This window comes from Delphinapterus leucas, chromosome 10 (assembly GCF_059928025.1).
Source record: "Delphinapterus leucas isolate spDelLeu-1000000601 "Yukka" chromosome 10, BTC_Dleu_Yukka2, whole genome shotgun sequence".
In the NCBI taxonomy this organism is placed as follows: domain Eukaryota; kingdom Metazoa; phylum Chordata; class Mammalia; order Artiodactyla; family Monodontidae; genus Delphinapterus; species Delphinapterus leucas.
The window spans coordinates 2,052,736-2,065,370 of record NC_143138.1 but is presented as its reverse complement, the minus strand read 5'-3'; the positions used below and the strand labels follow the sequence as shown (position 1 = coordinate 2,065,370).

General features: G+C 44.9%; 1 protein-coding gene across 8 annotated transcripts in view; it reads right to left on the bottom strand.

The window, feature by feature from the left end:
• Positions 1-12,393, bottom strand: part of RIPK1 (receptor interacting serine/threonine kinase 1) — a 38,865-nt gene extending 26,472 nt beyond the window's left edge. For 5 of the 8 annotated variants that reach the window (XR_016394491.1, XM_089918209.1, XM_089918207.1 and 2 more), the window contains exons 1-3: positions 11,342-11,455; positions 970-1,193; positions 7-163 (exon numbers count right to left, since the gene is read on the bottom strand). Coding sequence is in view for 7 of the 8 variants with exons in the window: in XM_089918209.1 (XP_089774335.1) it covers positions 7-163; positions 970-1,121 (309 nt within the window). In the remaining variant the exon portion in view is untranslated. Of the gene's footprint in view, positions 1-6; positions 164-969; positions 1,194-10,353; positions 11,456-11,600 lie in introns of those variants that run through there. The other 3 variants (XM_089918206.1, XM_089918205.1, XM_089918204.1) reach the window with 3 other exon arrangements.
• Positions 12,394-12,635: the final 242 nt, after the last annotated feature.

Genomic DNA, 12,635 nt, shown 5'->3' with positions numbered 1-12,635 from the left:
GGGTACCTGGGCCTTGAGCGCGCGCATGAGGTCGCCCTTCTCCACGTACTCCATCACCAGCGAGTAGTTCCCGTCCTCCATGATGACGCCCAGCAGCTTCACCACGCGGCTGTGCCGCAGCCTGTGCATCATCCTGCCGTCCTCCAGGAGGGCCTCATCGTACCTGGGGGAGGGAAGGGGGTTCAGGCAGACAGAGGCAGCCCCTGCTCCCTTCCTGCCCCCAGAAACGCCATGGCTTGGGATTCCTTGGAGCATCACCGCACACGCTCTGTCACCCCTTGTGCATGTGCTGGTCTCTACCAGACACAGACCACAAGCTCCGGAAGGCGAAGCGGTTGCTCGTTCACTCTACATTCCTCTCTCCCAGTGACCAGCAGCGAGTGCTCAAGAAATGTTACACGGATGAACGAATCAACGCAAAGTATCAATACATGAACAGCAGCAGCGAAATGCGGCCGGAAAAAAGGACTGTGCTGGACAGTGTAATAAAAAACGCGGTCTCTCTCATAACCACTCTGGCGAGAACAGAGGGAAGTAAAACAATGCCACCAACTGCCTTAAAGAGAGGGTTCCTGGAACCTCTAACTCATGAACCAGCTTTTTGTTCCTGTACTTAGGGCTGGTTCTCACCAACACGGTGAAGCAAGGGCATCCATATGCCTTCCCTGCTCCCGCCCATTCCCTTTCCATCAGCCCCTGCGGCCCCTGCGTTGCCCTGCGTCTTCTTCCCTTTCTCTTTGCCTCCTCTTCAGCTTTCTTCCGTTATTTACCAGCCCTGAGCTCTTCCCTAGCCAGCCTCCGAACCCTCATCAGCGATTCAAGGATGTTAATATCCACCCTTCAGGGTTATCTGACATAAAGCCCGGGTACTGACGCTTGCGCCCCATCTGTCTCATTCTAAAGCCCGTGTTGCCCGTATCCACCGCCCTGGCCAGTCACGTGGCCCATCTGCCTCTGCCCCCAACTCACTCGGTGCGCTTGGGGCCCGTGTACACCTTCTTCAGGACCACGAGTCCATGGGAGCTGTGTAAACACAGAGACACCTTCCCGAAGCCCCCACTGTCCAGGTCCTCCTGCCTCAGGAATTCAGTAGAGCTCATCCTAATGTCATCCAAGGACATGTCTGGTTTCCTTCTGAAGGCTCAGAATGCCCCCAAAATACACAACTGGTTTTTTCCCCTCAGAGCTGTGCCCTGTGAAGAAAATAAGAGGACACATCAGTGCAAAAAAATCATTATTCAAAAAATATATGTAACGTTCCACCACGCGCTTGGTGTGCCTTTATTTTTTGAAGATAGATTTATAGTCTCTAAGATGAAAGTTTTTCATATTTCCAGGAATCACAGACAACCACAAATCTTTCTTCCTTAGACTTTCATTTCTAGCAACATGAAAGACTAAAAACTCTCCTGCTACAAAGGACCCGTGTACATTGGATAACATAATACAAACATCCATTCAAGTGCATAGCTAGGCTCGGCAGAAAGGAAAAGAACTCCAGGGACGGAAAACAAACAGCATGTGGGGCAAGGGCCACGCGATGGCTGCCGTGGGCTGAACGTCCGTGTGTCCCCCAGATTCGTATGTTGAAGCCCGAGCTCTGACAGTATTAGGAGGTGGGGCCTTTGGGAGGCGATTAGGCCATGAAGGAGGCCTCATGAACGACGTTAGTCATCCACGAGGCCTTATAAAGAAAGACAGGAGAGAGCTTGCTTCCTCTCCTCTCTCCGCGCCCATCCCCCTTTCTCTCCACCATGTGAGAGTACAAGGAGAGGATGGCCGGCCATCTGCACACCAGGAAGCAGGCCCTCACTAAACACTGGATCTGCTGGTGCTTTGACCTTGGACTTCCAGCCTCCAGAACTGCGAGAAATAAATGTCTGTTGTTTAAGCCGCCCAGTCTATGGTAATGTGTTACAGCAGCCGAGCTAAGAAGTGGCCCGGTGGGGCACCACCAACCTCAACGTCCAAAGGTCAGGGTTTAAAACCCAGCCACAGACAGGAGCTGAGGTCAGGACATGCAAGAAAAGAGGGTTGGAACAAAGACTCTGCCCTTAACGTGGCCCTTCTCAATGTGCTACCCTACCCCACGATGAAAGGATGGACTACAAAAAAAGCAGTCCACTAGCAAAGGGACTTGTTTGTCTTAGACTGAGCTTGGGGTATAAAAAAAAGTCTCCGTGTAAATTCATAACCTTGGGCTTGTCTTCAAATATATTTGGGCTTTAAATTTACACTCCTCCTACCTCTTACGGCCAGGATCCCCCAAATTAAGAACTTTTATACAGAAAATGGTCACAGGCTGATGACATCCCTGGGTTATAAGGTTAAAGCAAACTAAACACCCCCAAGGCAGACCAGACAGGATTCCAACAAATAAAGCCTAACTTAACATGTGCTCCCTTTCCAAAGTTATAAAACACCGGGGAAAAAAAAGTCCACCATGAGCCAAACCCAGCATATACAACAAACAGCAGTATTAGGCACCAATTGTTCAGGTAATTAAACTACTGAATATCCTTAGAAATAAACAGGTTTAAAGTAATTATGAACAAAAGAAAAGGAATTTGAAGAATACAAAGAGAACAATGCACTATCTAAGAAGAGTAGGAAGATATGGAAAGGACGAGGATTGGAGACTTTGAACACAGGGCCGGAAAGTATGCAGTATGTGTAATCTCAAAACACAGCTATTTGCTTCATCCTTCTTTCCTTCTTCCTTCCTTCATTTATCTTTCCCAAACTGAAATGAAAAATAAAAATCCTTGGGGCCCAACATGTGACACCAGTACGCACCCACCGGAGTATCCAGAATTAAAACGGCCACCACCGCATGCCAGTGAGCCGGAGTCCTCACACGCTGCCGGTGGGAACACAAAATGGTCCAATCCCCTGAGAAAATCCCAATGGAAATGCAAGCATATGTCCCCAAAGACCTGAACAATGCTCATAGCAGCTTTAGTCATGACCATCCAAAACTGGAAACAGCTGTCCATCAGTAGGAGAATGGGCCAAAAAAGCACCCTGTGGTGTGTTCACAGATGGACTCCGCTACTCAGCAATAAAAAGCAATGACCTAATACACGCAACGATGTGGAAGAGTAACAAGAACATTATGCTAAGGTAGAGAAGACATCAAAGGATCCACAGTATATAACTTCATTTACACGGAGTTTTAGAACAGTCAGACTCATCTGTGGTGGAAAGCGGTTGCCCAGGGACGGGGTGAGGGACCATTCTGGGGGTGAAGGTAATGTTCTACCATCTCAGTGGGGGTTTGGGTTACACAAGCAAAACCAGCTGTCAACACCCAACAGATGTGCACTGAAGAACCGCAGGCAAATTTTACATCTAGAAAAATCTGGAAACATGCTGAACTTGTTAGTGGTATGCATGCTGAAATATTTATGGGCAATTTACCTTGCAGGCCGACAGCCTGGTGGACAGAGAGAGGGATAAGTATATGGATAATTATATGATAGAGCAAGCAGAGTAAAATGATATAAATACTGCACATATGAGAGTTCACTGTAAAATCTTTAATTTTACTTTTTTGTTTCCACATATTTAATTTTCATTTTTTTCCCGTACACCCCTCACCCATTTGTCCTAAGAGTACATTTGTCAAAACTAAGAAACTAACATTGGTATGTCACCATTAACTAAACACTCTACTTTTTTCTGATTTCACCAGTTTTTCTACTTATTTCCTTTTTTGCTCCAGGATCCAATCCAGGATACCACACTGCACTTTGTACCTCTTGATTTTTTATTGTTTTGTTTTGTTTTGTTTTTACCTTGTGACCCCTTCACCCATTTCTCCCACCCACACCAACTCCCTTCCTCTGGTAACCACCAATCTGTTGTCTGTGTCAATGAGCTTGTTTCTTTAAATTTAAGATACCACATATACATGAGATCATGCAGTATCTGTTTCTCTGTCTGACTTATCTCACTCAGCATAATGCCCTTGAGGTCCTTCCATGTTGCTGCAAATGGCAAGATTTCATTCTTTTTATGGCTGAGTAATATTCCATTGTATGTAGACCACATCTTCTTTATCCATTCATCCATCGATGGACACTTAGGTTGTTTCCATATCTTGGCTATTATAAATAGTGCTGCAATGAACATAGGGATGCATGTATCTTTTTAAGTGAGTGTTTTCATGTTCTTCAGGTAAATACCCAAGAGTGGAATTGCTGGATCATATGGTAGTTCTATGGTTAATTTTTTGAGGACCTTCTATACTGTTTTCCATAGTGGCTGCACCAATTTACACTCCCAACAACAATGCACAAGAGTTCCCTTTTCTCCATATCCTCACCAAAAAAGTTATTTTTCTTTTTGATAATAGCCATTCTAAAGGTGTGAGGTGGTATCTCATTATGATTTTGATTTGCACTTCCCTGATGATAATGATGTTGAGCATCTTTTCACATGCCTCTTTACCATCTGGATGTCTTCTTAAGAAAAATGTCTATTCAGGGACTTCCCTGGTGGGGCAGTGGTTAAGATGCCGAGCTCCCAATGCAGGGGGCCTGGGTTCGATCACTGGTCAGGGAACTAGATCCCCCATGCATGCCGCAACTGAGTTCGCATGCCACAACTAAGGAGCCCGAGTACCACAACTAAGAAGCCAGTGAGCCGCAACTGAGGTGCCAGCCTGCCACAACTAAGACCCAGGGCAACCGAGTAAGTAAATAAATAAATATCTTCTTAAAAAGTCTATTCAGATATTCTGCCCATTTTTTAAACATATTTTTTTTGCTGTTATTGAGTTGTGTGAGTTCTTTATATATTTTTTGTTAATAACCCCTTGTCAGATACATGCTTTGCAAATATTTTTCTCCATTCAGTAGAGGCTCCCTTTTTATCTTGTTGATGGTTTCCTTTGATGTCCAGAAGCTTTTTAGTTTCATAGTCCCACTTGCTTATTTTTGCTTTCGTTGCTTTTACTTTTGATGTCGTATTTGAAAAATCGTCACCAAGACCAATGTCAAGGAGCTTACTGTCTATGTTTTCTTCGAGGAGATTTATGGTTTCAGGTTTTGCATTCAAATCTTTAATCCATCTTGAGTTAGTTATCGTGTATGGTGTAAAACAGTGATCCAGTTTAATTCTTTAGCATGTGGCTGTCCAATTTTCTCAACACCATTTATTGAAGACACAGTCCTTTCCCCATTTTCAGCCTAGCCCACCTTAAATGTGCTCAAAACACTTACACTAGCCTACAGTTGGGCAAACTCATCTAACAAAAAGTCTGTTGTATGATAAAGCGTTGAATATCTCTTATAATTTGCTGAATACTGAAACAGAATAGCTGTATGGGTACAGAATGGTTGTAAGTGTATTGGCTATTTATCCTCGTGACTGCATGGCTGACCGGGAGCTGCAGCTCCCTGCTGCTGCCCAGCATCATAAGAGAATTTCATACCACATACCACTAGCCTGGGAAAAGATAAAAATTCAAAGTATGATTTCTACTTAATGCCTATTGCTTTGCACCATCATAAAGTTAAAAAATTATAAGTCAAACCATCATAAGTTGTGGACCATCTGTATTCTTGGCTCTTTTGTAAGTTAACTGATCATTTATGTGTGGGCTTACTTCTGGGCTGTCTATTCTGTTCCATTGATGTATATGTGTGTTTATGCTGGTGCTATACTGTTTCGATTACTATAACTTTGTAATACAGTTTGGGAAGTGTGGTATCTCCAGCTTTGTTCTTTCTCAAGATTGTTTTGATGACTTGGGGTCTTTGGTGTTTCTATAGAAATTTTAGGATTATCTGTTCAATTTCTATGAAAAATGTCATTGGAATTTTTATGGGAACTGCACTGAATCTGTGGTATGGACATTTTAACAATATTAATCCTCCCCATTCATGAGCATGGAATATTTCCATTTATTTGTGTCTTCTTCAATTTCTTTCCTTAATATCTTGAAGTTTTCAGTATATAAGTCTTTCATCTCCCTGGTTAAATTTATTCCTAGATATTTTACTCTTTTTGATGCAATTATAAATGGGACTGTTTTCTTAATTTCTCTTTCTAATAGCTCATTATCAGTATATAAAAATGCAAAATATTTTTGTATACTGATTTTGTATCCTACAACATTGCTGAAATTGTTCATTAGTTCTAACAGTCTTTTGATGGGGTCTTTAGTTTTCTATGCAAAATATCACGCCACCTGCAAACAGTGACAGCTTTATTGCTTTCTTTCCAATTGGTATGCCTTTTCTTTTTCTTGCCTAATGGTTCTGGCTAGGACTTCCAATACTATCTTAAATAAAAGTGGCAAGAGTGGACATCCTTGTCTTGTAACTGATTCTGTTTTTTTTGGTTTGGCTGCAACTTGCATGCATGCAGCTTGTGGGATCTTAGTTCCCAGACCAGGGATTGTACCCTGGCCCTCGGCAGTGAGAGCGCAGAGTCCTAACCACTGGACCGCCAGGGAATTCCTGTCTTGTTTCTGATCTTAGAGGAAAAGCTTTCAGTTTTTCACTGTTGAGTATGATGTTAGCTGCAGGTGTAAAATCTTTTTAACTTTGTACTTTGAAATTTTTCTTAATGAAATATTGGGGGCAGGAAGTTGTTTGTTTGAAAGTACCTGAAGGGGTTTCTGAAAATGCCTAGGCTGACAGCACTCCTGTGCAGTGGGCTGCTGCAGTCTGGCTCAGGCAACCACCTTCTACATCCTGTACAAAGGTTTCGGTGGGCCCTGCCACCCAAACAAAGCTCACATATCAGCACGGAAGATGATGCTATGAACCATTTTCCTGTAACAGGAGACTTTCCAAGCAAGAGGAAGTACCCTCTGGAAAGAAGCACATCTGCGGGGCAGAGACAGGGGTTGAGGGAGGCTGCCCAGATAAAGGGCATAAAGATGGAGGGGACAGGGGTGAGTCAGGGACTGAAGGTGAGGTACCAGAAGCCATTATGATGGTGCAAAGAGCACAGGCTTTTCTCTCATATGAACTCTAGCTCTCATTTATCAGCCCTGTGTCTTGGGTAACTTACATAAGCCTCAATTTCCTCATTGGCAAAAGGAATAATAATGACTGCCTCATAAGACTGCTAAGGATTATGTGAGAAAAAATATGTGAAAACACATGTGTTGCCTGCTTTACAGTTCTGGCTATGATTGGCCCACCGAGCCATACGCTCCCACGTTCGTCCTGTTTCCCAGGCTTTCAGAATACGAGTGTGCATCTGGGATCTCTCTTCTCGGCAGCTCTCTGCTGACCAGTCCTTGTGGGGGTGGGGTGGGGTTGGGGGAGACTGAGTTATCTGTCCCACTCTCCCCTACAAGCCCCCTGAGGGCACATTCTTCTCCCGGCTAGAAGCTGTTCCTCCTTCGGGTCTCAGAAACGTCATTTCCTCAGGAAAGCCATCCTACATCTTCCCATTAGACATTTTCACAGCACCCAGTACTTCCCCTTTGAAACAGGACAGCTGTAATTTGGGAGTTATTTCAATTAAGCTCACAGAAGGCAGGAAACTGTCTGTCTTATGCACTGTCTACAGTGCCCAGCACAGAACCTGACATATGGCAGTTGGTCATTAAATACGTAATTTTTAAAATACAAGAACTATTTAATCATCCAAAAATAAAGAATATAGTTAAACGAATTATAGAACATTCATAAGATGTAATATTGTACAACCAATATATTAACAGGTAGATAGCTAGCTATACATATAGATATATGTACAGGAAAAAAGACACAGTGAAAGACACGAAAATGTTAGCAAGGATATCTGGATGGTTGGGTGATTTTTACTTCTTTACACTTCTACATTTTCCAAATTTTCTACAATAAACATGAATTACCTTTATAATAACATTTATTTTTTATAAGGGAATAATTCCTTCACTCAGTAGTTGTTTATCCTAAGGAATCAAATCAGAGATGCTGATACAGAGTATGTACAAGGATGTTCCCAGTAACATTAGGTAAAACAGCAAAAGCACATAAAACAACTGACAGATACAGGATAAGGGAGAATAAGTTACGACCCATTCACACTATGAAATACATCTAGCAGTTTTCAAAAATGACGTTATGTATCAATGTTTAGTAACATTAAAAAAGGCTCACAGGGCTTCCCTGGTGGCGCAGTGGTTGAGAGTCCGCCTGCCGATGCAGGGGACACGGGTTCGTGCCCCGGTCCGGGAGGATCCCACATGCCACGGAGCGGCTGGGCCCGTGAGCCATGGCCGCTGAGCCTGCGCGTCCGGAGCCTGTGCTCCGCAACGGGAGAGGCCACAACAGTGAGAAGCCTGTGTACCGCAAAAAAAAAAAAAAAAAAAAAAAAGGCTCACAGACAGAGTAAAGAAACAGGAAGGAATTATAACCATGCCCTGAAATATGCCCATGGGGTATTAAGATTCAGCTCTCTGCTTCAGCCCAGGTCTTGTCTCCTCAGAGCTGCCAAGACCAACTAGGACCTGCAGTGCCTCCTACAAGTGCGATGGAGCTCAGGGGAGGGGAGCCTCCTCACGGGTCGGCTGCACTTTGTGAGGCTGGCTCCTGACCCCAGCTGGTTCTCCTCAGTCTGCGGTTTGCTGGTTTAGTCTGGTCTTACTTAACCTTATGCACCTTTTGCATGGTTTCCAATGATTTCTTTTGTTTTTACTGTTTCCCCCACTGTTTCTCCATGAATGATTCAACTTTATAAGCACTGAATATCTTAGGAAGGACTTGTGAGTAACTTAAATACCCAAGAGTCACAAAAACACTGAATGTAGGCAGGTAGAAAACGACATTACAAAGCCATGTTACAGGGCACTTAATGAAGGCACGCTAGCCTGTGATGCCGTCTTATGATTAATTTCAACACAGAATGTATCTATTTTAATGGAATTTATTGTTTTCTGTATATTTAATTCAGGGACTTAGGGAAGCAAATCTTTTCCATTGAAATTAACTGAAAATCCCAAGAAACTTCACAAATTATCTTCTAAGGCAGGGTAAGTCTATATATCAAAATATTCATATCTATATTCAATTTTATTAGTCAATTATACCTCAGTAAAACTGGGGGAAAATACAAATTATTAACAATATATAATACCAAAAAAACAGGCAAAACTCATCTACAATATACCCAGTCAAGACAGTAGTTCCTATTAGGTGGAAGCAGGAGGCTGTGAATCACAGAAAGCGCAGGGGCTTCAGGAGTGATGGCAATGTCTCATTTCTTCTTAATGTTTACTTTGTGATACTTAATACAGCTGAACAGTTATGACTTGTGTACTTTTCTGTGTATGTTATACGTCAAAAAACAATTTTTTTAAACTTTAAAAAATATTCATATTTACCTTTAAGTGGTAGAGGACTGTTTTTTCAATTTTTCAATGATGACCATACATAATAAGTCTGACAGAAAATGCTGGCTACCTATCTATCACTGCCCCCCTTTTTCCCTGCTAACAGAACTCTGTTTTTACTCAGGTATCCAATGGGGATCTCTCAAGGTTCTTTGATTATAACTGCTTGATACTTTGCCCCAGATAAAAAAGAGCTCTGCGCAAGGAAGATCTAAATGCTGAGCAAGAGAGAAGAGACTGGAAGAGTTCAACCCAGGGTTATCATGTACGTTACCACATTATGACCCTCTGACGTACCAATTTACATCGTTCCAATTTACAAATAAAGAAACTAAAATCTGGAGTTTAATGATTCACCAAAAGTAGCAGATCCTGGAACTCAGCCTTTATCTCTTCACGCAAACTTCTGCTATCAGCTCACTAACACATGCTACTTCTCTAGAGAGCAACCAACAATGTCTTCGTTAAAATCAGATGCAAAGACTTAATCTTACAACTGCTCACCTATACTAAATAAGTATGCGACAGTCAGAAGCATAGGGAACGTACAGACTAAATTTAAAAAACATATGAAACTAAGTGGTTCGAAATCAATATTCTACAGGTTACCTAACATGATCATTTTTGCCAGAGTATGATATCCAACCAAAGCATGGGAAGCTCTGTGTATTTTTCAAGTTCCCGGATCATACTGGTGGTATTAACATGTTGTGGATTAGTAAGCACCCAACAGTTATGTGCGAGTTTGGAAATTGCTACTTAGGGATTTTTTTCTTAATTCTCATTAATAGTCACAAACCTGAAAGTACAATATAGCTCTGGTGTGCAATACAGCTCAGACAGAGGAAAATGAAAGTTAACTGTTATTGCTGTTGCATCAGTAATAATAGTGATGACGATGATATACCCCCAAATATTTTAAGCAAGCTCAGTCTTCACCTTTTGTGTTTAGAAGGGCTGCAGTTTTCCAAATTTATAATAGACTATAATTTTCTCCCTACTCTTGCACCTACCTGATGGTTACAACATGCAGATCAGGTAAGAAGTCACTCTACGCTCCAAAGCTCACTCCTGCCTTGATTTCTTCATGTGTAAATCGGGGGAGAAGTAATAGTGGTCTAAAGACCAAAGGGCTTCTGGAAAGTTGGTTGAATATAACAGCCTCAGGCTTTGTCCAAGATACACGAGCAAGGAAGAGCCAAACGATCAGCAGGAGACAAAGAAATGAACAACCAACACCCCCTTTGTGGGGTTTTGTTCGATGCTTAGGAAAAAAGGATGTAACTTATCCTCTACAAAACTCTCAAGAAACCAAGAACAAGCCTAACGAAGAATAGAAATGTATGTGTGTAGCCAGGACATGGAAGCAACCTAAGCGTCCCTTGACAGATGAATGGATAAAGAAGATGTGGGACATATATACAATGGAATATTACTCAGCCATATAAAGAAACGAAATTGAGTTATTTGTAGTGAGGTGGATGGACCTAGAGTCTGTCATACAGAATGAAGTAAGTCAGAAAGAGAAAAACAAATACCGTATGCTAACACATATATATGGAATCTAAAAAATAAAAAATGGTTCTGAAGAATTTAGGGGCAGGGCAGGGCAGGAATAAAGACGCAGACTAGAGAATGGACTTCAGGACACAGGGAGGGAGAAGGGTAAGCTGGGACGAAGTGAGAGAGTGGCATGGACATATATATGCTACCAAATGTAAAACAGATTGCTAGTGGGAAGCAGCCGCATAGCACAGGGAGATCAGCTCGGTGCTTTGTGACCACCTAGCGGGGTGGGATAGGGAGGGTGGGAGGGAGGGAGACGCAAGAGGGAGTAAACATGGGGATATACGTGTATGTATAGCTGATTCACTTTGTTATACAGCAGAAACTAACACACCACTGTAAAGCAATTATACTCCAATAAAGATGTTAAAACAGAAACAAAAACAAAAACTCTCAAGAGATTATGAACATTTCGTAAAAGCACAGGCCACTGACCACCGAACAGAAGACGCCTTCTAGGGTGACAGCAACCAACCCTTCGTCGCCGTTAACCCTTCTTTCCCACTTGCCAGCACACGTCTAAGACAACGCGGAAACACTTCTGACTGCTTCGCAGTTCGCGGCGACCCCAGCGCCCCAGTCAAAGGTCCTTCCGAAGGGCGGGGGAGCAGGCCCGGCCTGGGACGCCTGCGTAACCCTGTTGCGGCGAGAGCAGGCACCGCTGAGGCTTAAGGGCACAGCAAGGAAAACCCACCATCCCCCAAAACAACGGTGGCGACGTGACAGTCTGTTCCTACTTCACGCCGTTATCGCGCCCAAGGCAGGTGTCCGCCCTATCCGGACAGACCGAAACCCCCAGCCAGAAAGGAGCCCGTCTTGGCGCCCGACTTCCCGGAACGCCACGGACCACGCCCACCGCCTGACCTCCGGGAGCGTCGTCGCCCGCCCACCGCCCGTGCGCCGGAAGCGGAAGCCCCCACCCTGGTCGGAGGCCGACCCGCGAGCCTATCTGCGCCCCCACTTCCCCGCGCAGCTGAAGCGAAGGTTTCGCTTTCGCTTCCGCGGGAAACTTCCCCAGGCCCGAGACCGGGTGAGGGAAGAGGCGGCGGGGGCAGCCCGGAGTTGCTCCGACGCCCGGCAGCCTCGCCGGCGCGGGGCTGGGGTGGGAGCCGAGCCTGACGGGGGCGGGGGGTCGCCGGGGCGGAGCAGTCAGCTCACCGCGCCCGGCTCCGCGGGCCTGCCGTCCGCCGCGTGCAGCCCAGCGGGTCAGCGCGCTCCAGCTCCCTTCCGGGTGGGTCGCCGGGCCCCGCGCTCCGGGAGGCCAGTCCGGTGTCCACGTCGCCTGCGGGCCGACTGAAGGAGCTTGGCTGGCGGAAGGCGTGGACTGCTCGCTCCGCCTCCGCGCCCGCTCCTGCCCCGGAGGAGGACTACGAGAGTGCCCGCCCCGCGCCCGGCGGGGCCTCCTGGCCGCTTTTTAAATCCCAGAGGATCGCGGCTTTGCTGTGTTTCAGAGCGGGATTGGGAGGCCAAGAGAAGAGAGTTAGTGCGCCGAGTCATAGAAACCACTCACGGAAACCTCCCAGGCGGGACAGGCAGCTCGGGAGGCACTGGGTTGCTTACCCAGGGGATTGTGAGCCCTGCGGGTCAGCAGCGCTGAAACCTTAGGCAGGTAGCTATCAGTCTCTCATCTCCTTCACCTGTAAAGTGGGGATAATCTGCTCTGTCGGGCTGTGGAGGAAGAAACTGGGTACTTATTTTGCAGCCCTATACAAAGGTGACTGGGAAGTCT